The sequence below is a fragment of the Podarcis melisellensis genome (assembly GCF_964234715.1).
Source record: "Podarcis melisellensis genome assembly, chromosome: 3".
Lineage (NCBI taxonomy): Eukaryota > Metazoa > Chordata > Lepidosauria > Squamata > Lacertidae > Podarcis > Podarcis melisellensis.
This window is the reverse complement of record NC_138530.1, coordinates 64947065-64972385: the sequence shown is the minus strand read 5'-3', so window position 1 is coordinate 64972385 and position 25321 is coordinate 64947065. Positions and strand designations below refer to the sequence as shown.

Genomic DNA, 25321 nt, shown 5'->3' with positions numbered 1-25321 from the left:
AGTGAAAATAAAATGCTAAATATTGGTCTCTCCTAGGGTACAATCTGTTGGCTGGTTGTCTTGCTATTTAAAAAGTAAAATAAAATAAAGTAGCATAATATTTAAATGTTTGTTGTGTTGTTATTAATAATTATGGTAGGAATGATAAAAGTTTTTTATTTAAGGCAAGCCTCATTTTAAAAGAGATGTAAAACTACTATGGTAGTATGTGGGTAATGGGTATTGTGATGTTGCAAAGTGACAGAACCTGTTTCCTTGAACCTTGATCCTGGACAGAAAATTATACATTGGGATATAGTGTGATGAGTGTGCTTCCACAGATGCTTAACCACTCAAAATGATTCTGTCTGGATGCACTAAGCTTTATAGCTAGCCACATTGAGAAGCAGATAGATCATGGGCCAGCCTAGTGCTATAACTGTCAGTCCTTCCAGCCAGATTCTTTTTGCAATGGGGTTGACCCAAGCATCTTCAGTTGCTGATCCCTAACAGATACAAACTCTGTCTTGCATATGGCATCACACTAACTTAAGTAGATCATGGTATACATGGAAGATAGTAATTGCTTATTTCTCGCCCTTCAGAATGTAAAGCTGACTGTGAAACCTGCTTCAATAGAAATTTCTGCACAAAGTGTAGAAATGGGTTTTACTTACACCTTGGAAAGTGCCTTGGAAACTGCCCTGACTGGCTGGAAACCAACAACCACACTATGGAGTGCAACAATATTGGTGAGTAAGCTGTCTGTCCCAAAAAGCTGTACCCAATACATCATTTCCATTTGTGGAATATAGTCTCTGTTAAATCTTGCAAAGGGGAAATATTTGTACTTCAGAAAAGGGGTTTCTCCCCTTTGTAGAAATTTGAAAGATTTTTTTTTTGGGGGGGGGGGTTGTTCTGTGGACTTACTTGTTATGATGGTTGTCATAACTTTTTCTGTGGTTGTATGAGTATGGTGGAGGCCTGCTGGTGTATGGTAGTATTCCTGCCAGCGGATCCTAGTTGAAATACAATAAACTGAGTGTTTCAAAAGCATGGTGGGATGGGATGCACTGGATCCCAAGCCAGTATTACAGACATTGATTACCAACATCAGACTTCAACAAGATCACTGTGCCAGCTTGGAACTCACAATGGGTGAAGCCTGGTTGTCCCGCACCCTCCCTAGATTTTCTGCTACTGCCACCATGAGCAGCTGGGCTGCAGCATTTGAGTTAAATCCTAAAATACCAATTCATTTCAAAACATAATATCACAACCCAAATAAATAATTCCTTTTTTTTTAATTCTAACGGTTGTGCCATTTTAAATTCACTATATAATATATGTATATGCATATGTGTGTGTGGGGGGGGGGGAAACCAGTGGCCCATCAGATGCTTTAATTTCATTTCACTTTTAATTTGCATACCACCTTTCTATACACAATGTAGTTTACAAGGCGGAAAAAAGCAGAATATAGAAGATCATACCTGCTTATAACAATTCAATACAAATGTTGTTGAACTCCCAACTTCCTTCAGCCTCAGCCAGCATGGCCAGTGGTCTGGCATGATGGGAAATGAGCAACATCTGGGGGAGGGTGCCACATGTTCCTCACCCCTGTGTTAAAATACATAAACCAGAGTCAGGTATGACAAAACGTTCTGGCTCAGTTTATTATTACAACCAGCAACCAGTTCCTCAAAAGTGCCAAGTGCAGGAAGTGGCAATCAGATTTCTTAGACCCTGTAGTAGATGATCTGTCTCACATGCCCCACTGTGTATTATTTCCTGGTGCAGTTCTTAAAAGCAGTAACAGAAGCAGGATTGCTGTTCATTCTCTTCCCCTTTGCTCTGGATGCTCCCAGTGCTTCCATACAGTCCAAGTGTATCTATTTTTTATGTGTGCATTTATATTTTGACACATGAACTTATGTCTACATCCTCTATAAGGCATTGCAAGTGTTTAGTCAGAGATGACTGGTCACAACTTGGATCCATTCAATGGCCTCATTCTGCAAGAACCATGTTTATTTGACCAATGCCTAAATCTGTGCATAGGAAGCAATTCAGCCAATGCTGCTTTCCAAGGAAAGCCTATTCATTTAGTTAAAGCTTTTTCTTCTTAGGAGTTGTACTTACTAGATTACATGCTTAGCATATAGATTCAGGCTTTCTGCTGCAAGCAGATGTGACTCTCACCAAATTAACAGAATCACACCTCCAAAAGCCCATGTTAATATACAGAACATATCAAGTTGTGTCTAATCACACTGATGTGCTAAAGCCATCACTATAAAGTTACCATTAGTAGTAGGACTTCTGTTGTTGAATCTTACATTTATCTAAAATACTTGAATGATACAATACTTGTTTGGCAGCTAACTATTTACTAAGCTGTTCAAGTTGTCTCACTTAACAGCACTGAAAACCCAGTGTCATGCTAGGTGATGGTTTCCAACTGGCCCAAACAGATGATCTTGCATCAACCAATGAACTACCAGCCACAATGGCTACTACCCACAGTGCCTATGTTCTACCTCCATTGTGCAAGCCTCTGAATACTAGTTGCTGAGAATCACAGGTGGGGAGAGTGCTGTTGCGCTCAGCATCTGCTTGTGGGCTTCTCGTCGGCTTCTGGGTGACCACTGTGAGAATAGCATACTCGGGCGGATGGGCCTTTGGCTTGATCTAGCAGAGCTATCCTTAAGTTAAGCTTTCTGCAGCATGGAGACAAACATTACCACTTACTAATGTTTGTGGATCAGAATGGCACAGAAACAGACGAAAGTGAAAAAGTTGGCAGTGCTCCTCCATGAAATTGCCCTTAGCTTTTACACTCTGCTTTGAGCAAGTACCTCATATGAAACAAACCTTTGAGAAAACATACATTCAAGATCATAAAGATTAATTTTCTGTAGACCTCTGACACACATGTAGATTAAATATGTGATGTGGAAGGTGTGAAAAGAATATATTGTGTAAGTTCTGCATAAATTTGGGGCTATTTGGCCATACATACTTGCTTTCTTTAATTTTTTTATTAAAGATGTGTGTGTGTGTGTAACAAAAAACTACATGTAGCGCCTCCACTTTAAATTTATAGAGGCCATACTTAATTTATGTCATATTTTTGTTGCAGTGCATTGTAAAGTTAGTGAATGGAGCCCATGGAGTCAATGCATGAAGAGAGGGAAAACGTGCGGTTTCAAAAGGGGGAATGAAACGAGGGAAAGAGAAATTTTACAACTTCCTACTACAAAGGGCAAACCATGCCCACATACAACTGAGACAAAAAAATGTATTGTGAAGAAAACGAGATGCCAGACAGGACAAACAGGTACTTGCAATCATTATTCTTTCATATTTTTGAACTGATGAATACCAATTCCTTATAAAGGCGTGATTTCGTCAGAATTTTTGTTGGGGCTTAATAGTACTTTGGTTTGAGAAAATCCTAAAACTTGGCATGTTGGGAATGTTGACTCATGATTTTCATTCCTTTAAACAAGGTTTGTTTAAACAAGGTATTATCCGGAAGCTGTAAGAGTCATTTATGCCATTATGCCATTCCTCAGTTGTGACACTTGGAGTTAAGTCACTGTTTAAACAGTCTGGCAGAGGAAGACTAGAGAATAGCTAGATATTCTGAATGCAATATTAGCTACAGTGTTTACAAGTTGTGAGTAGCTGAATACGATGACTAACCAAGCAAGCCGTTACTCCAAGTATGGTCCAATTATGCCGGATGGCGTGGGGTGCAGGGAGGATATAAGCTGCTGCAGCAGCAGGACAGTGTCTGCCATATCCTTTCCTGATGCAGAACAGGAGGAAGAAAACACACAAAAAGCACAGAACGACAACCACTATGTCCATAGGAGCACTACTTGCAACCCCCCGCCCCCAAATATGGACTGGCGCATGGATGTTGCGGCAGTGTCATGGAGTGAATGTGACAAGATTATGGCATTGCCTTCATGATGGCCAGATATACTGTAGATGGAAACAATTCATTCAGTCACAGACACAGCTTGCCAGCCTCCCCTCTCCATGATGCCACAGCAACATCCCCACTCCTGCACTCCATAAGCTCTCACTGCTGAGTCAACAGCGGGACCCTGAGAACCCTGCAGGAAGGGGTTTGAGTCACCTTACACCACCCACATTTGAAGCTTTTCGACTGCATACCACAAAGGAAACAAAGTTGTATAGGACACAGCCTATACAGTAGATGTTTTGGATGGAGGCCTGCCTAAAGAGTTCAGAAGTCTTTCTGTAGAAAGTGGGGAGAAAGGAACTTTTTGCCAGGCAGAAAACTGGGGCGTGCAACAAAGAAAGCCACAAACATACCCCCTGTGGGATAGCCTCCCCAAAACTCAGTGCATAGGGCATGGGGCAGGCAAACAGGTTAGATTTCAAGGCCCACCATAGGGAATGCCAAGAAGTCCCACTCAGCTTTGGCATTTCTAGCCGGCAGCAGTCGTGTCAGAGATGAATGATAGGAAGCTGCCAGGACTTTGGGTCACACCACAAACTCCACGAAGAACACCCAACTTCTTCAGCTACAGCAGTCAACTAAGGCAGATACATAATATGACATTCATGGAGAAATGTCTCAGCTGCAATATGACCAATACATAAACCAGGATGGCCATGGCTGCAGAAGGAGGCCTAGCCCTGTGGAACAGCTCAGATGTTACATGCAGGAGGTTCCTGGTTTAATCTGGGAGAGGAGCTCCTCCTGGAAGAGAGTTCCCAACACACAGTGTCCCAGAGAGAGTCGTTTCTGTGCTGATCAAGGTGTGCTATGTGAGACAGTAGCCTAATTCATGTATAGACCAACCAGCCCTTTTGGCAACCATTGTGATCAACCCTCCCCTGCCATTTTGCCTGGTAGACTAGCCCCAATAGATAGCATGCCTAATCATTTATCACTTTCCCCTTGCCAAATAGTAGTGGCAGCCATCTATTTGTGTGTCATGAGAGGTCTAGCTGTTTGTGCCAAGTGCTCCCTTTGTATGTAAAGTGCCCTTTCTCTATGGATTCCATTGCCAGAATTCTTCTTTGTGTGCTCTAAGTGTTCATGATATGTGAGGCCAGAGAGATATAGCCCCATGCCAAATGCTTTGTCATCTGAGTTATGGCCTCTGTTGGGGAGTTTATAGACAAGTCTTATGGGTTGTGATTGAGTGCATAGTTATGCCATATCCTAGATTCTGTTGTAATGATGTGGATGGGGCAGAGGGCAGTGGGTGTAACCCTGAAATGAGTTTTATAGATGGAATTGTTATTATCCCAACTCTGTGATCGCCTAAAGTTTCGCCATTGTTGAAAACATATTTGAGGTCTGAAGAAATATGGGATTTGGTGTAAGCATGGTTCTCTCCTGTCCTTCCCATGTATCCACCTGTTTTGGTTGCTACTCCTACTTTCCTAGGTCGTATGTAGAAAACTGTGATGTTGCTAACTATAGCCAATTGAATTGAATGCTGCATGTCCTATGTAGTCTTTTGGTGAAACTCTTTTTTTCTTTAGAGTGGTGCTTTCATGAAAATATCCCTTTGTGTGTGATGTGTTTTTAAAAAAGGTGGGGTTTTTTGTCTTAGTAATTTTTTTAATTCTGTCTTGTGTTGTTTTGCATTTATTTATTTCATAAAATTTATTGTTTAAAAAAACTTAAAGCAGTTTACAAAAAGAATAAAACAATAAAATTATTGGTAAAGATGGTTAAAAGCAACTATTTAAAACATTTTTTTAAAAAAATCAAAATCAGTGATAAAATATGTTAAAACACACATCAACATTCTACATGCAGTATATGGGGAGGTTTGCCTAAACAAAATGTCTTTAACAGGCACCTAAAAGAATACAGTGAAGGTGCCTCCCTGGTGTCAATATGTATTAATGTAGAAGACCATTAACAGCGAGCCAGGTCTCAGAAAAGTCAAAAGTTTAAGTCAGAGTGGGGACACAACCCAGCCCACAGCTATGATATAACAGAGCAGTTGTGGATCAGAAGATGGCCAGGCCTGCCAAGGGTCATTGCAACAGCTTCCACCACTCACAGTTAGTGTCGAAGGCTGTTTTATGAATGCTGGGCCATGTGGTATCTGGATCCTTGTTGTGCCTGGTTATAATAAGGGAGAAAAGGAAGAGTAATCAGCAGAACACAGTGCTGTGTACTGCAGTGCTATACAGCACAGTTGATTTGTGGACCACACCCTGTAAAAGTTTTATATGCCTTCCTGTTCGTCTGATCTCTTTTCTACTAAACCAAAGTACCTTTTAGTTCTTTTTCATTGCTTTATTCTTCCTGCCCCACTTAGTGACTTGCATGCTGCAAACTGGTTTGATATGCACAATTCTAAAGGGATCCCAACAGCTCATTATATTAATGTGATTTCCAGAGGTATTCTAGATACACTAAGGAAGTATTTGCTATTTAACGACTCCATTAACTTTCCATTGATTTTTCACTTCTAAAAATAAATGTACATTAGCAATTTTCACTTTTTGCAAATGGCCTTGGTTTCTACTGGCTAGCATGTAAATTTCAAAGTTGTTTGCAAGAAACCAGTGTTACGTATTCACACATTTTATGATGTGTCTGTTCACCTGAATGAGCCAGGAATCTATTTTAAGGGATATGCCTACACATCCAATTATCAATACCCTTTTAGGTACTATTGGGGAACTTTAAGAGAATATGAGATGATAAACTTCTAAAATATAATAAGCTGTAGTGAAATATTTCACTTGACATTAATGGCTATAGAATCCAGCACTTCAGGATAGTTCAGAGATGGTGTGAAAGGATGGGCAAAAAGCGGCAGCCTAGTGCAAATGTGACTATTGTCCTCTTCCATTGGCCATGAGTGGTTATAGATATATAGCTGGATCGAGGTGTCAACATGCACCTGCTTCCTACATATGGTTCATCTTTTGCCCATATGTAGCCCACAGGGATTCATTTGGAACACTTTTAATTGGAAGAGGCTTTATTCAAAGCCACAGACTTTTGAAATATCTTTGGGAAACTTTTCACATTTACTTGTCTGCCAAGGGTTCTTTATACATTGCAGATAGTTCTGGATCATATTTTAGGCCACATGCATTGTACTGGTCAGCCCTGCTAGGACTCATCCTTAACCTTATGTGAACTGAATCTGGAAGCAAAGTCTGGAACACACCCAGCCAAAGTGGAAAATCTTCAAAGGTGAACAAGATGTCTTTCATGAAAGCTTGCCTGCTATTCTTGCCTTTCCCACTGAGGAACTACAGATATATTTCCAAGCAATCCCGGGGACACAGTTTGCAAACCCACTTATCTAAGTGATCTGATGATGGAAGGCATACCCTCTAACATCTCTCTGCTGAAAATAGGCATATCCCATTCCATAATTATAATTTTACTATTTATACCCCACGCATCTTACTGGTTTCCCCAGCCACTCTGGCCAGCTTCAAACTTATATAAAAGTATAATAAAACATTAAAGATTAAAAAAACAACAACCCTTCACTATACAGAATTGCCTTCAGATGGCTCAGGGATCAGATAACTCCATACCCTCCAACATTTCTCCAGTGAAAATAGGGATGTCCTAAGTAAAAGCAGGACAAACCGGGATGGCTTCTCTAAATCAGGGACATCCCTGGAAAATAGGGACACTTGGAGGGTCTAGGAAGAGATTTTTTTTTTTAATGCCTTAAGCTATGTCAAACATTTGAATTCATATAAAGATTTCATTTGGTTTTTGAAGAGAGGAAGGCCAAAATTTTGGCCACATCTAATAGTTTTATTTATTTTTTCAGATCAGTTCATCCATCCCTAATTAGTATATGTGTCCATGTAGTGCATCCAACATATTTGTAGACCGGATCTGATAAATATGCAGTTGACTCTTGTATATACAGAGTCCAGTCCGACGTCCTGTTGGGCTTTCAGTAGATTTCCTAGAACACTGTTTAGCTAAAATTCACAAAGCCATTCCTCAGTGTTAGTGTTGCTGTGGTTTTAGATGAAGACAATGTAACACAATACCAGCAGGCTCAAAGAATTAAGCAATTAAATTCCTCTTATTTACGCCCACTCTCATACCACACAGATTCGGACATCAGTGAAATGCAATGAGTTGCAAAGAATAGTGGGCTGCTCATTTAGCGTTCCTGTGGGACACGTTGTTGCAGAGTTCATCTCTGTTCACTTTTCTTTGTTTATGAGCAAAGATTCAATTAACATTCTGTGAAACTGCTCCAGAGAAAAACAACAGAAGCAGCATAATGCAGTTTATTAAAAGAGAAAGAGTTTTCAATTCTGTGCACATGTGCCCTGGAATGAGATGCCTTGCTCAGATGTCAGACAGACTTCTGAATAAATATCCTAACTAGGCATAGGTTAGGCTGAATATGAAAGAGGGTACAAAATAATTTACAGGCTGACATACATATGCAAAAAAGTTAAACCAGAGTACTTCTGATAATAATCCAAAGCAATCAAGTCCCACTGACTTTGGCTTCAATCGAAGTATTTTGGTGTTACCACTGAACAGTCTTTTACCAACCAAAATTTATGTTGGCGGTATGATTTGAATTCATGAATTTATAGTGAGTTTCAGAAACATTCATAAATGTGTCTGAAAATTGCTGTTATATAGTTTTTAAATATGTTTGCTGTGAGCATGCTACAATATTATTCTGGAAGCTCTTTCATTCCTACCTACCAATATGATTACCGCACTTTACCGTGTTTAAGAAGAGGTGGTTTTTTTTACTCTAAAATGTTCAAAATCGGGGGTCGTCTTATACATGGATAGTGCTGAGGGGGGACAGGCGTTTGGTTGCAGCCGCAAGCAGGAGCTTGTCAGCAGCAATAGGGTGGGTGATTGGTGGCTGCGTCAAGGGCTGCTTTGGATTGGCTGCTGCTGCGTCAATTGGGTGTACGCTTGCCGGCTGCTGGTTTATGGCTTCTGTGACGCGTGCAATTGGCAGCATTTGTCAGTCTGGTGAGTGATTTTTGGCACCCCCCCAAAAAAGCTGAACAACTCTGGGCCACCTCCCCCAATTTTCTTAAATTGGATTCCCCAAAAATAGGGGTCGTCTTATACATGAGGGCATGTTATACATGGAAAAATACGGTATGTCATGCCTGCAGGTTTGGAAATCTTTTGTAAATAAGAAATGCCTTTTCTTTTACAGAGGGTATTTTTGGCTTTTAGTATTATTTTACATTGTTTTATTATTAGTATAATCAAGGGGAACAAGCTAAGGTTACTTTTTTTAAAAGCTGAGGACTCACATAGGTGTTTTGGGAACCACTGACTAGAAACATTGCAAGAGGTTGCCCCAGGTTCAAGAAGAGAGCCTCATCAGAACCTAGGCATCTTCCTCTTGTAGTTTCCTATCAGATTCCATCACAGTGATGAAGACATTATAACTACAGTGGCCAGTGGCAAAAGAGGAGCACATTCATGCACCTTATATAGATTAAGTTAGAAGAAGGAATTTCAGCAGGATTCTACCCCCTGTCAGTCTCAAAGTGCCCTCTGACAGTTTACCAGGTAAATAAGGGCCTTCTGTGGGTGCCACCCTGTGAGGTGAGGTGGGTTGGTATCTGGAAGAGGACCTCAGTGATGGCAACACAACTATGGTGTGCTTTCTCCAGGAAATTATGCCTGGTGCCTACTTTGTTGTCCTTTTGGCACCAGGAAAGGGCAGTCTTCAGCCACCATGACTTCTAAATAATTTTAGCCCTGCTGATTGTCTTTATCTGGCAGCAACCATTTTGCTCTGTGCTTGGGCCCCACACACATTGGCAGAGCATGCATAAGCCCATCCCATTGTGTTCCACTTTGTTCCGCCCCTGTTCCGTCCTCTTCCAAGTCCAAAAAGACCCGTGCATCAGCAGCGCGTCAATTGGGCACGAGCAAAATGGTCACTGCACTCTTCTCTTAATGTAATCTGTCTTGGAAATTTCTTTGGAAGGGCAGTATAGGCATTTCTATACTTGTTCTGAAGCCTATTCTCAGGATCAGCCTTCAGTTGTGGATTATGTGACAGTGTGTTTCTCTCTTTTGTAAATATATGCAGCCTTTATTGGGCACCTTTTACTAAACAAACAAGGGTCCATCTCTCTCTCTGCATTGAAGGATCTCAAGCAACTATTCCTGCTGCTCCTTTCTCTGCCCTTCCCTTCCCAGCAGAATGTTGTACAAGGGTTCAGTATCTTTGGCAACCTAGGCTGTTCTACTTCAAATATAGTTTTGCATGCAAGAGAGACCATGTTAGTCCCCAGCAACTCCAGAAGTGTTTGGGAAAGTCTCCTTGGCTGAACCCTCAGACAGCTGCTGCCAGACAGAGGAGACAATACCGAATTAGATGGGCTACTGATCTCAGTAGGGATAAGGTTGTTTCAACCCAAAGTGGCATAAGTTGAGTGAGTGAATAGCCAGAACTGGATATGACCCACAGTTGTCCAAGATTTTAAAACATAAAAGGGATTGTGCAAAACCTTTCATTAACACAACTCAGTTCATATAACTAAGAGGCACTTTCATTTGGCAGTATGATTTCAGCATGTTAATTATAACATCTCCATTTGGCATTTAGGGAAGATCCACATCATGCACTTGAAGTGCATTCAATGTATATTAAAAGCACAAGACATCCCCCCCACCCCCAAATCCTGGGAACTGCAGTTTCCCCCTTATAGACCCACAATTCACAGGACCCTTAATAAACTACAGTTCCCAGAATTCTTTGTAGAAAATAATGAGCTTTAAATGTATGTTGGATGTGCTTCAAATGTATGCTGTGGTCCTGTCTATATATACTTTATTTACTACTAGCACAAAATATTTTTGGCAATATTGTCTGCCGCTGTTTTGCTCTAGTCCAGTATTCCCTGTATTGGAAAAGGGTGTGTGGACAGAATGCAGAATTTCCCTGGATTATTCTAGTGTGTCAGGAGTGTACAGTGCATAGTGCAGCAGGAATCTTGGATGGCAAAGAGTTAGGTGCAGCTCAGAGCTACAAAGCCTCTTCCCATTCCTACGGGGTAGTAACAAAATTGTAACCTGCGGTGGAGGATAACCTGCCTCTAGTATTCAAAATATGAAACATGTGTATGGTGGAAGGCAAAACATTTCACTCCCAGTCTACTTCTTTCCCTGTCCCCACATCAAAAAACATGCTGCCTTGAGGAACTTGGAGCAGATGCTGAGACTCTTCCAGCTGAGGCGTATCACGCCAGCACGATCCTCTAGCAACAGCATGTGAATGACACCAATGTGGTTACGGTTAATGCCCTTTCTTTGTGGTTATTCCCCAGGCTGCTGAGGCTTCAGAATTAACATGAAGCTAATTACCGTATCTCAGTGTTGACATTTTGCATACGCTGCTGGGTCATCATAACTTGGATTCTGTGACTCCAAGCTACTACTATAATTATGAAAATCCTGTGAAGGGTTTGGCTGTTTATTTTTAATGGTTTTTTTCTGCCAGCAAATCCTCTTTTATTCCCCCCCTTCCTTCCTTGCAGCAATTTCCCCCCCTCCTAAGGTAGCACATTTCTGCTTCATTTTGAGTACTCCTGAGAGCTCGGTTGCAGGCTCCCAGTTATAATCGTGTTGTGACAGATTGGCTTCAGCTATGATGACTTAAATACAACCAACAGAGGGGAAGCATGAGAGATAATCCTTACCATCCTTCTCCATTAGCATAAGCAGCTGCCTTAGGGACAAGCTAGACATGAAGTTAATTACGTGAATGTGGTTAAGGCAGGGATAGTGAATGTGGCGCCCTCTCAAGTTGTTGTTGGCCTACAGCTCCCATCATCCTTGCCCATTAGCCATGTTGGCTGGGTCTGATAGGAGTCACAGTCCGGAAACATCTGTAGCGCACCATGTTTGCTACCTCTGGGTTAAGATGCACACCTAAAAAAAGAGTAAATAGCAGTCACAGAGGGTTCTAGCAGAAGCAGAACTGTAGAGGTTGTGGAAGGAGTTTAACTCTTTTCCTCCCTCCATGTTCACCCCCGCCAAATCCTCCACAGCTTCTATTTGCATCAGGAGGGAATCTTTTTATTGGTGCCAACAGATTCAGTACATTAATTTGTTTACTCAAGGAGACAGTACTTTTCACATCCTTTTTATTTACCATTGGTGGCCAGTGAGGTGATTCACCAGTAACCATTCTGTGGCGACCAAGGAGTACCATGGGATTCATTTCCATGCTTTGTCATTACTGACTGGTAAAAGAGATGGGACATAAATCTTTGTGTATAAGGTGCATCGCAGCACTGGGAGGTTGTGGAAGTGAAGAGGGAGGAGGCCATAGCCAAAGCCATCCGAGCACATGGTTGCTGATATGATATCCCAGCGCAGATCCAGGCTGCTTCTGCCTCCACTACCACCTCCCATCTCTTAAGGTACAAGTGGGAATTCCTTTCCTCTCTTGATTGTCAGGCAGCGGCTGCAGGCATAGCAAAGCCACCTCACCAGCTGCCACTGCTTGCTACCTAAGATGCCAAGGATTGAACCTGGGACCTTCTTCATGCAAAGCAGATGCTCTCTGTTGCTGAACCATGGTTCCTTCCCCAGCTAGCAGTATACTAAATGAAAAATGCCTGAGAAAATCTGTAACACAGACCATCTGTAACACAGAAAATCTGTAACACACTTGAGTCACCTATACGCAAACAGTGCACTGGGATTTGCAGTGTGCTGCAACAGGGTTTTTGTGGGGTGTAGTTAGCTAGTTTGCACAACACGATAAACCAAATCATGGCTTAGTAAGAATGCATGGGCTCCAAGAGAGAGGTTTACAGCTGCTTTTCTCCTTTTGACTGTTGTGGTTTATTGGGCTAAGCCAAGACTTGGTTTAGTATGTTCAAACTGGGACTCATGGTTAAGCTTTATCCTCACTAACCACAAACTGTAGCCAGGAACAAACCTTGACTATTGCTCATGGTTAGTGAGGTCAGAGCTTAACCACAGACTACATGTTAAGCTAAGCCATGGCTTACTTTAGCATAGCAGGCCAGCAAGCGAAATGGGCAGGAGGAGCAACGTAGCTGCAAGCTTCTCTTCAGGAGCCCACACATTCGCATCGTTTTGGTAAGCCATAGTTTGGCTTAACATGTCGTATGAACAAGGAGGATGAATACTGGAGCCCAAGTTGAAGAAAGAGCCGAATATCTCCTTTCTAGCATTTCTGTACCAGTTCTATCACACATTCTGCATCTGATCCATATATGGACAAAAGACAATTCCCCCCGGGTCTCAGAATGGTGCTGGGCTGCTCATTGCATTAGCAGAAAGCTCACCTCTTTCTCCCCCCAGTTGTTCTCTCTGATTCTTAACTCCTCAAACAGGCAAAGATGCAGCAGAGGGGTCACTTGGCAGCCTTCCCCCCCTCCTCTGAAGCTTGTGCTGAAAATGTGTTGGACTTAATGCAAGTAAACAACTTTATTAACCAGATTATAAATCATTTTGAAACTTTAAAGCATATGTTGAACACTCTTGTACTCTGCAACCAGAGAAAACATTTTTTTAAAAAAATAAAGAATAAAGAATTGACCATATAATAGCTACTTTTTCTCAAACTGCTAAGCAAAGTAAATTAATCAATGTACACTTTTATGAACTTTTTATTATTCAGAGCTCTGCTTTCAACATTCTAAACACTGTCCTTCATCAGTGGCTGGCAGCTTATTAAATGCTGAGGGCCATGTAGGCAAAATGTAATGAGCTGGATCATTGTAGTTAATTTAAGATGTTTTTAATTGCTAATTTACATAATTACCACATCAAATTCTAATTGATGGGTATGTTAACCTCCCCCCATACTCACCTTTGCAATACTTTTATAGTGAAGCTGATAAGCTTGATATTTGGCGATAGACCTAATCCTCAAGTTGTGTGAATGGTATGGGAAATAGCTGTCTTGTGGTTTAGTACATTCCTGTTAGTGGAACTGCTCATTTTCAGGTGGTTCTATTTATGTGGTTTAAATTTATACCAAACCATATGGGAAATGCTTCACTTAAGCAGCTTCTGACATGGCTTGGGACCTCAGTTCCACTCTAGTAATGTGGAAATAGAGCCTTGCAAACCAAGAAACCCCAAATGTGTAATACTGTGGACAGCATTCAAGACAGAGAAAAAATAAGAAAGGACTGCATAAGACAACTTTCAAGGGTTTCATATTTTATTTTACTCTTATGTTTGACTGACTGCCACATTTCAGGATTCTCATAATACACATTTTTCCCCCTTCAGGAGTTGATGAATGCATTAGATTTCATAAATAAGTATTTTAACCAACTTTTAGTAGTAAAAAGCTAGTTGACTGATTCAGGATACTCATCTAGAAATTCACAATTCAAGGCGTGAAACTTAAATGGTAAATAGTACCACTTCCTGACACTCATGTGTCTGGCAAAAGGCTTATCCACACTTCCTATTATTATTATTATTATTATTACCCATCCCCCCACCATTCATCCAAAGGTCCCAGGGTAGGTCACAACAATTAAAACACAACATGGATATTAAAAACACAATATTACTCAATACTGAAAACAGTTTAAAACAACTTAAAAGTATGCCTTTGTCTCCGTTTACACAGAAGTTCACTGCTTGTTTGCAGCATCTTATCTTATTTTTTTAAAAAAATTATTTGTAATTTTCATTTACTGTATTTTTCGCTCTATAAGACACACCAGACCACAAGACGCACCTAGTTTTGGGAGGAGGAAAACAAGGGGAAAAAATATTATGAATCTTAGTAGTCAGAACAGCAAGAGGGATCGCTGCGCAGTGAAAGCAGCAATCCCTCTTGCTGTTCTGGCTTCTGGGATAGCTGCGCAGCCTGCATTCACTCCATAAGACGCACACACATTTCCCCTTACTTTTTAGGAGGGAAAAAGCGAGTATTATAGAGCAAAAAATATGGTATATACATTACAACAATTATTTTGCCAGTAAGTTTTTCCATTTCTGCATACTCCTTTAGTTTCTGTATCCACTGTTAGCCTCTTTTCTTCAGAAAGAATATGAACAAATGGTTCTGGATATGGAGGAATATGGAAGAACAATATAACTATTAATTATGTTTCATCTACTTTTAGAACAACTGAGTGAGGAATAAGATTTTCTTTTTTGGGGGTGTGGGAAGCTCTGTTGATGATCCAACGTCATGTTGATCATGCCAGGCAACTTGGCTTTAAGCCACTTTAGTGTCATATAGAGGAGACTGCGTGGGTTTTAGTCACTTGAGGCAAAACAAAACCATACATTCGCACATCATGTTTGCACCAAGAACCAGTCTGCTCCACCAGACCCTTCCATGCACCCAGATCTCCTTCGCCTGGCATCTTTCCCAGGATTATTCTAAACAAGCAGTTTGCCCTGCTGCTGCAACAGAAACAAGCAGCTTACTTTCCCCTGCGCTCGTTGAATGACTGCTGTTTATCTAGAGAATACTGACACATAGTGGAAAGGCCAGGAACTGGATGGACTGGGTGGAGGAGTTGCTCGTGGCGCCTTCTCTTCTTGGATCTGGCATTTCATCCTTTGAATGTTGAAAATATCGTGAGTGGAGGGGAAAGGAAGGGCAAGGAGGAGAAGGAGAAATAATTTATAAGTACCTCCAATAAAACACGGCCAAAGTATGCAAAACATTTTGGAAATGCCAGCCGCAGAGGAGGAAACATTTTTAAATGTAATGAAAGCAAAATTTAGTACTGTTTAATTATTTTTCCATGGAATATTTCCATGTATAGCAACGCTGTTATGACGCTGCTAACCACAGAATTCAGTAGTATTTACTTACTATTACTAGCCGGAGTCTTTATGGGCCGATTTCAAAGTGGAACAAAATCACTGGCATCTCTTTCCCTCAGACAAACTATTCCAAGCATCACCTTTACCAACATTTTTACAAAGTGAAGGCCTGCAAGGCACAGTCAGTTCCACTTATTAGGAAGTGGTCTAGAAAGTGTCCAAGTCAGCGTAGGCATTAGAAAAATGGTTACTGTTTGAGAAATGGACTGACATCAGGCCCAAAAGGGACTGGTAAATCATCATCTAGTCTAGACTCTTGCCTAATACAAACCACATTTATCAAGCTATTGTGGTACTACGTGCAGCTAAACTAAAGCACATATTAGAGGGGGTAGGGGGAAAGACATCCAGGATTGAAGTAAATAGCAGTTTTGGTTTGGGTTTGTGTATCGTCTCGGACTGAATTAAAATGGAAGTAACTCTTCATTTTATGTGCATTTCTTTAAAAACATGAGTTTTATGTTCCTGTGCCTATGCGCCTATAAGGGGGTGAGGGACTCTGCTTCTACAGATGCACAAAAACATATTTCAAATATAAAATTATCCTTTTGAAAACATTCTTTTCAAGAATGGGGTGGTGGGAGAGTGGACAGAGAATATTTTTTATTACCAGTAACGAAACAGGAACCAGTTCACATGTGTCTAAGATGGCTACATAACCACAGTCCAAAAAAAGCAGTAGAATAATCAGCTTTGGGAGAAATGGCATACTTCTACTAGACGTATGTAATGATAGATAATGTAGTTTCTCTCAATAGACAGACTGGAGTGTGCATGTGTGTCCCTGCAGGATCTGACTAAGAAATGTGCATTCAGTTGTATGCAATACACATTTGTCTCAAGGCAGATTTAGCCTGAGCTGGGCTGAATATTCATAATCACTCAAAACAGGAGTTTTTTTGGGGGGGAATATGCATTGTGAAGTGTTAGAAAACTAGCAGAACAACTGGGACTGAGAAGCAGGCATCTGTAGAACTGAACAGCATTTAAGAGAAGGAAACCTTCTTTGGTACTGAAATGCAGTCACATCTCTGCTCATAAAGTTTTGTTTAGATTCATCTGTTTTTCCATTGTTTTATTTAGACTCATCTATTTTTTCTATTGTGGCATATCTGCTTAGGTTAGCTGGCACTCACCTATGCATCTGTACAGGTGTATGTGTAAATAAGAGATAGTTAAGGTGAGTGGATAAATTTTATATACACACACAAACACACACTGCCCAAAAGTTTTTGTCTATGGGCATAAGTAGCCTCAGTATAAAGATATTCAGGTATATCAATGCCTTGGCTTAGAATTTCTTCAGATGGTTTGCTTTCTATTTGTCATCATCTGAGGGATTCGGTTTAAAACAAAAACAGGCTTCCAGAATAAAACACAATGCTACATTCCTGAAACATGAGATGAACAACCTTTAATTTGCACAAGCTTTCATTCGCAGGAACATGAAATGGATGGCGCACCATCATTACGGACAATGTCTCTTTTTGCTTTTAAGCCAACACAAAAGGCTAAGTAAGATGCTTAAACATTTAAAGAAATCTCCTGGTGGTCTCTCCTATTCTTTCTGTCTCCCCTTCATTTCTACTGATTACATGGATTGCATGCTGTGTTCTTCAACCTCTACTTACTGTTGGCTTGGAGTATAAGGCTCCCTCTTAGCAGAACCCTTTCAAAACTCTTAAGGTCAGATTGCGGAAAAATCTCAGCTGCTGGACTTGGATCCTCTGAGCTAGTAACCATTTATAATTAATATTAATGAATGGCAGATGACAGCTGTTTATTGCTTAAGTAGAAATGTGCATTGCAAAACCAGAAGGATTTAGTTTAAACTCCAAGGAATTGACTTCATTAGTGGGACAGATGACTGGAGAAGAGAGAAATTGCCAGTGTGGGATCCAAGTGCTGGAATACCAAAATCTGTACAATCCAGAAAAGGTGCTCTGCTTGCTCTTTATTATGAGTTCATCATACAGGGCACTGTCTGAAGAATTTACCAAAGTTTTCCAAGGTTTAGCTTTATTACGTTTATATATTGCTGTCCACTGCGAAAAGTTCCAGAGTGATTTACAATAATAAAAATACATAAACATATTAAAAACATCAAATCATTGATGCAGTGCATATGCCTGAGAAAACAAGAATGCATTTGGCTAAGGTCGAAACAATGAGAAAGTTGGCACCAGACTGGCCTCCTTGGCGCCATAGACAGGAACGTACAACAGAAAAGGCCCGTTCTACTGACTTACCCATGCACTGAAGAATTCAAACTTTTGCCAAAGCAGCTATAGTAATGGTAGTTTTTAATACTCAGAAGTTACCCCTGCTTTGTAGATGTGGTACACACACAGTCAAGGCAGTGATAGAAAATACAGCATTGGAATTTAGGTCTCTTGGTTTTTCAGCCCAATGCCTGATTGACTGATTTATTACATTTATTACATTTGTTGATTACATTTGTATCCTGTCTTCCTTCAAGAAACTCAAGATGGTGGACACTGTCCTCCCACCATGGCCACCCAATTTTATCTTTATAGCAACCCTCTAAGGTAGGTCATGCTAAAATATCGTGAATAGTCCAATATTACCCATTGCGCTTCATTGCTGAGTAGGGTTTTGAACAGGGGTTCCCTAGTCTAATACTCTAACCACTGCACTACAAAGCTCTGGTTCAATCAATCCCTTATTAACTACCCTTCAACTGAACTTGGTTCCAGTTCTGATAAAATATTCCAGTCTCAAGAACAGACTGGCATGTCAGTCAATCTGCAGTGATCATACCAATGAATCCCTCTTTGCCTGAACCTTTGGATTCTCCTACCCTACCAAAGATCAGCCCAACTGCAGTTGAGTCCTCTTTTCATCAAATTAACCCTCAAGACCACAAACCATCAGGGGGTTGTGAATGAATTATTTATTACGATCACAGGCCAATATTATCAGACACGGAAATAAATCATACGGGGAGTTGTCATATTGCTTGGGTGACTAATTGGCCCCAGTAGTGGCTTAAAAAACACACCACACACTAGTTTTTACATCCAAATCCTCAACCACCAATGTCCTGTCCCCTCTGCCACCCAAAATAAAGCATTTTCAGATACATTTTCAGATGCATTTGTGGAATGGTTGTTTTCATGTGGGAGCTGTGATCCCCCCCCCCCCGGGCATTAGTGTGAGAAGAACCAATTCAGGTTCTTGACTAAATGGTACTAGTGGAAAGAACAAAATAATTGTCTTGTTAGGTCAAGTCATAATGCTAGTCTGGCATTCTGTCTCCAGCAATGGCTAGCCAGGCTGTGTAGGAAGCTTACTAGTAGGACTTAATAAAGGTGTTGCTTGTCCCTAACATTTGTAATCCAGGGCATACTTCCTGTGAACACAAAAGATTTCACTTTAGATACCATAGCTAATAGCCATTGACCATTTTATCCTTTGTGAATCTTCTTCTTCTTCTTCTTCTTCTTCTTCTTCTTCTTCTTCTTCTTCTTCTTCTTCTTCTTCAAAAAGGCTATATAAAGTCCAGTCATACATTGTGGTGTGATTTCTGCTTGCATAACACCACAGTGGTTACATCTGAAACTGGCAACTGTGTGATCCAGAGATCTCATGGAAGGCATTGTTCCAGGAGGTCTGTCCCTCAGAAGAGTAAGGGTACCTAACCCTCTCCCACCCTAGTAACCCAGCAACTGGGATTCAGAGACACAATGCTTCTCCTGCTCCAGACACCCTATAGCTGTAATGATTAATATCCAATGACAGCCCTATCATCCTATGAATATTTAACCCTCCTTCAAAACCATCTAAGTTGGTTGGCAGCATTACATATTCTGCCAAGGAATCACATAGTTTATGCTTCGTGAATAAGTGCTTTAAAAAAACAACAACAAACCTGTCCTAAATAGCTAATCACTAAGTGATGAACTTCCCAGCCCATAATATGCTACACAAGCAGAGTGACTTGAGATCAAATGCACTATTAAAATACGAAAATGTTAAAGAGTCATTGTGATGTTTTGGGGGGTCTTGTAAGAGCACGACTGGATAACAAACTGGTAAACATATTGTTAAAAACCCCACAGCAGCATCTATTGAATAAAATGAAGATGCAGCCTCTGTCTCCACATGAATGAATCAGAGCATTAATCCTTCACATTTTCCCTGTCTCTTTATAAACAGTTGGCTGCTAATTTCAGTTTCTGTAAAAGCTATGGCACTACAAACAGCCATAAATTCACTGCTCATTCTTTTGGGGGATTTGGAAAAGAATAAACTTGCTACATTCTTGCAAAAGTGAAACTGGATAGAACCTACATGTAGAAGTTTGTAGTTTGCATTTATATTCCCATCAGAGGAAACAACCCTAATTCACAGTATCATGATTTTTATTGCTAAGGGGCTGCTGGCACAGTGCAGAGTGAAATCAATATAGAACATGGATCTCACATGGTTTTGCTCATTTTTAAAACCAACTTCAGTTTAAGGAGCAGTAGAAAGGGGGTATACTGTGCAGGAGATTCACGCAGTTGCCAGGTTTATGAATGAAACAAATGAACAGCAGCTAGTGAGAAAATTGATGAAGCATAAATAGTTAAATACCACTTCACATATTACAGACAACTGTGGAATAGAGGGCTTCTCTGCACAAGATTTTAGCTCAGAAAGGATGCAACCTATTCCCTTTTTCAGTTCCGCTTTCACTCCAGGAGCTAAGGTGGAAACTCCACTCCAATACATAGGATCAAACTCATTATGTTTGAGAAATGCCAAAAAAGTATACTGACTTTTTCTCTGGTAACCAGAACAAATCTATGTAGGTTACACCATATCTTACCTTAACCATGGTACCTGGCTGCCCTTTTATTTCTGAAACTGAACATCTAAATGTTCCTGTCAACTATGCTTTGTACTCAGTTCAGCATATGCTGTCTCATTCCATCACTACACGGCAGCATTTGGTGGTCTACTACCTTTTGAAGCCTAAGCACAAACTGAATAATAATGTGAATTAATTCCATTATATCGAGTCCTGCAACAAATCCCATTAATGTCCCCAGTGATTCTCTCTGCTAGCATTTTTGGTGTCAGCCGTAGCAACCAATCGCTTCAAAGCAGTTTCCCTAAATAACACCTACAGTTTATATACAGCTAAAGGGTAGTGATGGTTGGGGAGATTCAGAGCCCATTCAAACAGAAAAAAACCCCTCTTCTCCACATCAGAGATGCACAGATCTACATGTGCTAATGGACTCAAGGAAGTGTGGCAATTGCTTGGAGTTCTGCAATTAGATTTGATTTGATTACAGCCCCCTTCACAGGATAAAGGGGCTACAGGGTTGCACCTTTTAGGTCCATTCCTGGTGTCACTTGGCTTCTTCTGACCACTCTCTGATGCTGTCCATAGCTGGGGAAAGTTCAGAAAGAGGTACGCCTGTCAAGTGCAAGCAGGCTACCCCTGTGGGTTGGAACCCTGACTATTCAGGGCTACAGTGTATGAAGACAGCTTGCACATCTTCAGCAGACTTCCATCCTTCCCCCAGTGCATGAACAGCATGGGGTCAAAGCCAGAAAGGGGTGCACCACTACAGGAATTCATTTATTTTTCAGCTTTAGTGTTTCATTCATCTCATAGTGACATTCTGTTGGCAGGTAATACAGTATGAGTCAGTAAATGCTCCTGGGCAGAGAAATGGAAGCTTTCAGAAACTACTCTTTCCACATATCACCATACATTTAAAGCACATAGCCTCCCCTCCCACAAGGAATTCTGGGGGCTGTAGTTTACCCCTAACAGAACTGAAATTTCTGTCACCCTTCAGGAACGACAGTTCTCAGGATTCTTCGGGGGAAGATGTGCTTTAAACATATGGTATGGCTGTGAGTGCTTATGTGGGCTAATGCTATTCAAACCTGATCTAAAAGGGTGCATTCGGTTCCCCACGCTGGTTTTGCTTCCATATTTGGTATCAGGAAGTAGTTTAGAAAATATTCAACTCTCTCCGCCCCCTCTTCCTTGTAGCATATGGTTTGGCCTGAGTCGGATGGAACCATCTGTTCTACAAGTCTCTTGCTATGTTGCAGTCCATTTGCTTCTGTTCTCTGCTTGTAATATATGGTATTCCACGTTATGTGTTAAGTGGTGGGGAGGAGAATGCAACAGGACAAATGGCAAATGGTGTGTGGATTGATTCTCTCTTGAAGCAAGGTCATTGGACTTTACAATCATCTAGCCTGATTTTGGGAACTAAGGAAATAGATGGCCAATGGCATAAGAAAAGTGTTGCACAAATTTCAAATAGTGCACAATGTATTTACACATTGGTTTATTTCAGTTATTTTTAAGTGTGAGTTCAAAGAGAAGCAGTATCATTGTTCATTACAAAGTGGTTGGATTGCAAATCCTTTTAACATGAAATCAAATTATTCCTTTGGGTGCTCTCTCCCATTGCAATATTGTTCTAGAATGAGTTCAGATTATCTGCCAGGATAGAAGCATCTGTCTCTTATCATGTATAACTTTTCCTGATTATTTCTCAAAGGGCAGACTAAACATGCAGTTCTGACATAATACAGCATCAGATCTGTGTTTCTGGTTTGCTCAAATGCCTCCACTAGCTGAACTAAAATCTCAAAAAAAGAAAAGAAAAAAGCAATAGCCATGACCTCAGGCAAATCTAATGGGAGAGGTTATAGTGCTGGAAGACCAATAACAAACATCACACTCACCTTATGTGGAAATGCTGCTGCTGAATGCATACCTGTAGCTTTTTCAGAACAATTCAAACTGTGTACCACTTGTTCAGTTCCTGTCCTAAGTGGTGGGAATTACTACAAAACTTTGTTGGTTGTTCTCTTCATGGTATGTCTGAAACAAGATGGTCAGATCATGTTGAATGTGTAAAGTCATTTGCAGCTCCCTTGCCTAGCATTAAATTAGCACTGGAAGACTTCCTAGGACTAAATTTGACAGCCCAAACGAGAAATGAATTCCATGGAGATTTAATATGTGAGATCTTTTGCTTGTGTGTTACTGCCAGTCATGTGGTACAAAATATTAGCTGGCATTGATATATGCAACAAAGTCATCCAAGATAAGAGATGCCACACTCGATATTGAAGTAGCAAACATAGAAACTCTCTTCACAGAGCTGACAAAACTTCAAAACAACTGAAAATGCCTATTAAATGAAGCCAAACTGGGTGCATCAAACTTAAATACAGAAATAAAACTCTCCCATAGATGTGATGGAGTCAGGCTCAAGAGGGCAAGGCTGCATAACGACAGCACACCTACTGCTAACGTGGAAGAAATGAATGGCATAGATGATATTCCAGAAGAGGCCTACTTCAGAAAGTGTGTGTTTTACATTTTGGTAGCAGGATTAACTGTCCGCTTCAATGCTTTTAGGCACTTAGCAGAAAAATTTGATTTCTTATAGAAATATTTCACCATGTCCAAAAGTGATGTGGAGAGGAAAGCCTTATCTTTATCAGAACAATATCCTGCTGACCTTAATGGTGAAGATTTTGGAAAGGAAATGCAACATTTACCCTCAGTATATAAAGCAAATTTTGTAAACGCACAGTTAAAGCCATTAGATCTGTTGAACTTGTTAACAGACTACAAAGTACAGATTTTCAAATGTTTGTGTTAGCTTAAGAATACTATTAACAATAGTAAGCAACAGTAGCGTCTGGAGGGAGGTCATTTAGCAAACTTCAGCTAATTAAAAATTATTTAAGGTCCACAGTGTCTCAGGAACATCTTGTGGATTTGGCCAGGCTAAGTATTGAATCAAACATTGCCAGAGCAAGTAATTTCCATGCTGTCATTCAAAATTTTAAACAAAAAGGCCAGGAAATATATTTTTAAAAAGTAAATATTAAGTTTATCTGCCCTTTTAAAAACTAATATGAATACTTCTGCATTGCAATGTAAAATGATGTTCTGATGTGAATTTTTTCTCCTTATCTGCATTACAGCATAAACAAAGTTATTCAAATCAAATTTGCTTTATTATCTCTGATCCTCTTTGATTTTATTTATATTTGTCTAAATTTATTGTGGAGGAGTATACTAGCATAAGGCCTTAAATGCAGAAAATTGACAGAGCACCCCTCTCCACTCCTTTCTCCTCTTCCATATCCCTTTTGACCTTACAGGCTGCAGCTCATGGCCTAAAGCTGTAATGGATAAAAACAGAACGACTAAGAGGCCATGTATGCTTCATAAATTGTGTTTGTGCAAATAATCTGGCTGCAAGCATGCTTTGCCATAAGGTGGGCCAACGGAATAGCCTATTGCTGCTCAGACCTCTCTCTTTAAGTGATACGGCTGTGTGCTTGAGCCCAAGGGAAGAGTGGAAGTGTGTGGCTGCTGACAGACAGCATGATGTAGTGCTTGGACTAGGATCAAGGGAGGCCTGAGTTCAAATCCCCACTTGGCCATGAAACTCACCTGGGTGACCTTGGGCCAGACTCTCACTCGCTCAGCCTAACCTAAAAATGTCATTAGTAATAATAACTTGGAAGCCACATGTTCTAATGCCAGCATCCATAAAGCTCTTTATTCTGCTTCCAGTGCCAGCGAGACTGTGCTAGTAGATAATTTCATCCCAGCCTATAACCAGGGTAAAAGCTTCTTGGAGGTTGGGGGCAGGCTTGGCCTTTACTCTCTTCCTTTAGAAATGGCACAAGTCGTTGAGTACCTGAAATACTGAGGAATCGTGCTGTTCCTTGAATGAATTTAAAAAAGGCTGGCAAATGAAAATGCAATCACTTTCGTGCTGGATGGGAGCCTTGGGAGAAGGGGTCCTTAAAATTATGTTTTTGGCAGACATCTGTGGAGTTCAGTCTGAGTGTATTTGAAAGTTGGCCCTTCTCCAAAAAATTGGTCATGCTTCTTGGAAATGAGAAAGGAGCTAGGAATTTACGTAACGTTGCATTAATGGACTATAGGTGACTTGAAGTTGACCCAGGAGTAAACAAGAATTGCATCAGTGGTTTTGGAGACACTGGCTCTTCCAGAGCATTTTCCCAATCGGGGATTGTTAATTGGAGTTATATATCTGTATGCTTTCCTTTTTAAGCCATATTGAATTGATTTACGGAAAGAGGCAACAAAAGCACTGCTAGCTGGGTGCACCTTAACAAAGCTTTCCCCACATAGCCTTGCACTATTGACATTGTCCTCCTACCATGGTGGACTTGCAAGCTAGTAATTCCAGGTGGGACAAGCTCATGGAGCTTTAAATTATACACCTTTCACTTTATTGGGTCCCCTACCGCCTTTGCATTCCATGCATAATTCAGTATGCAAGGTTCAGCAGGTGAAAGAGTAGACTTCATTTATACAAACATTCAGCACATTCTTGCAATTGTTAATAAGAATCTGCATCTCTGGTTCACAGTTTTTGATTACAATTCTCACTCTTGTTTCTTTCTGTGGGTTAAGCCGTAATACCACAGCACATTGGACTGGGAGTAATTCCCATT

General features: G+C 40.6%; 1 protein-coding gene across 1 annotated transcript in view; it reads left to right on the top strand.

Annotated features, from left to right (window-relative positions):
- Nucleotides 1–25321, top strand: part of RSPO3 (R-spondin 3) — a 53739-nt gene that overhangs the window by 26136 nt on the left and 2282 nt on the right. Inside the window, exons 3-4 of the mRNA XM_081907217.1 lie at nt 585–731; nt 3125–3322. Of these exons, the coding sequence (XP_081763343.1) occupies nt 585–731; nt 3125–3322 (345 nt within the window). The remainder of the gene's footprint in view (nt 1–584; nt 732–3124; nt 3323–25321) is intronic.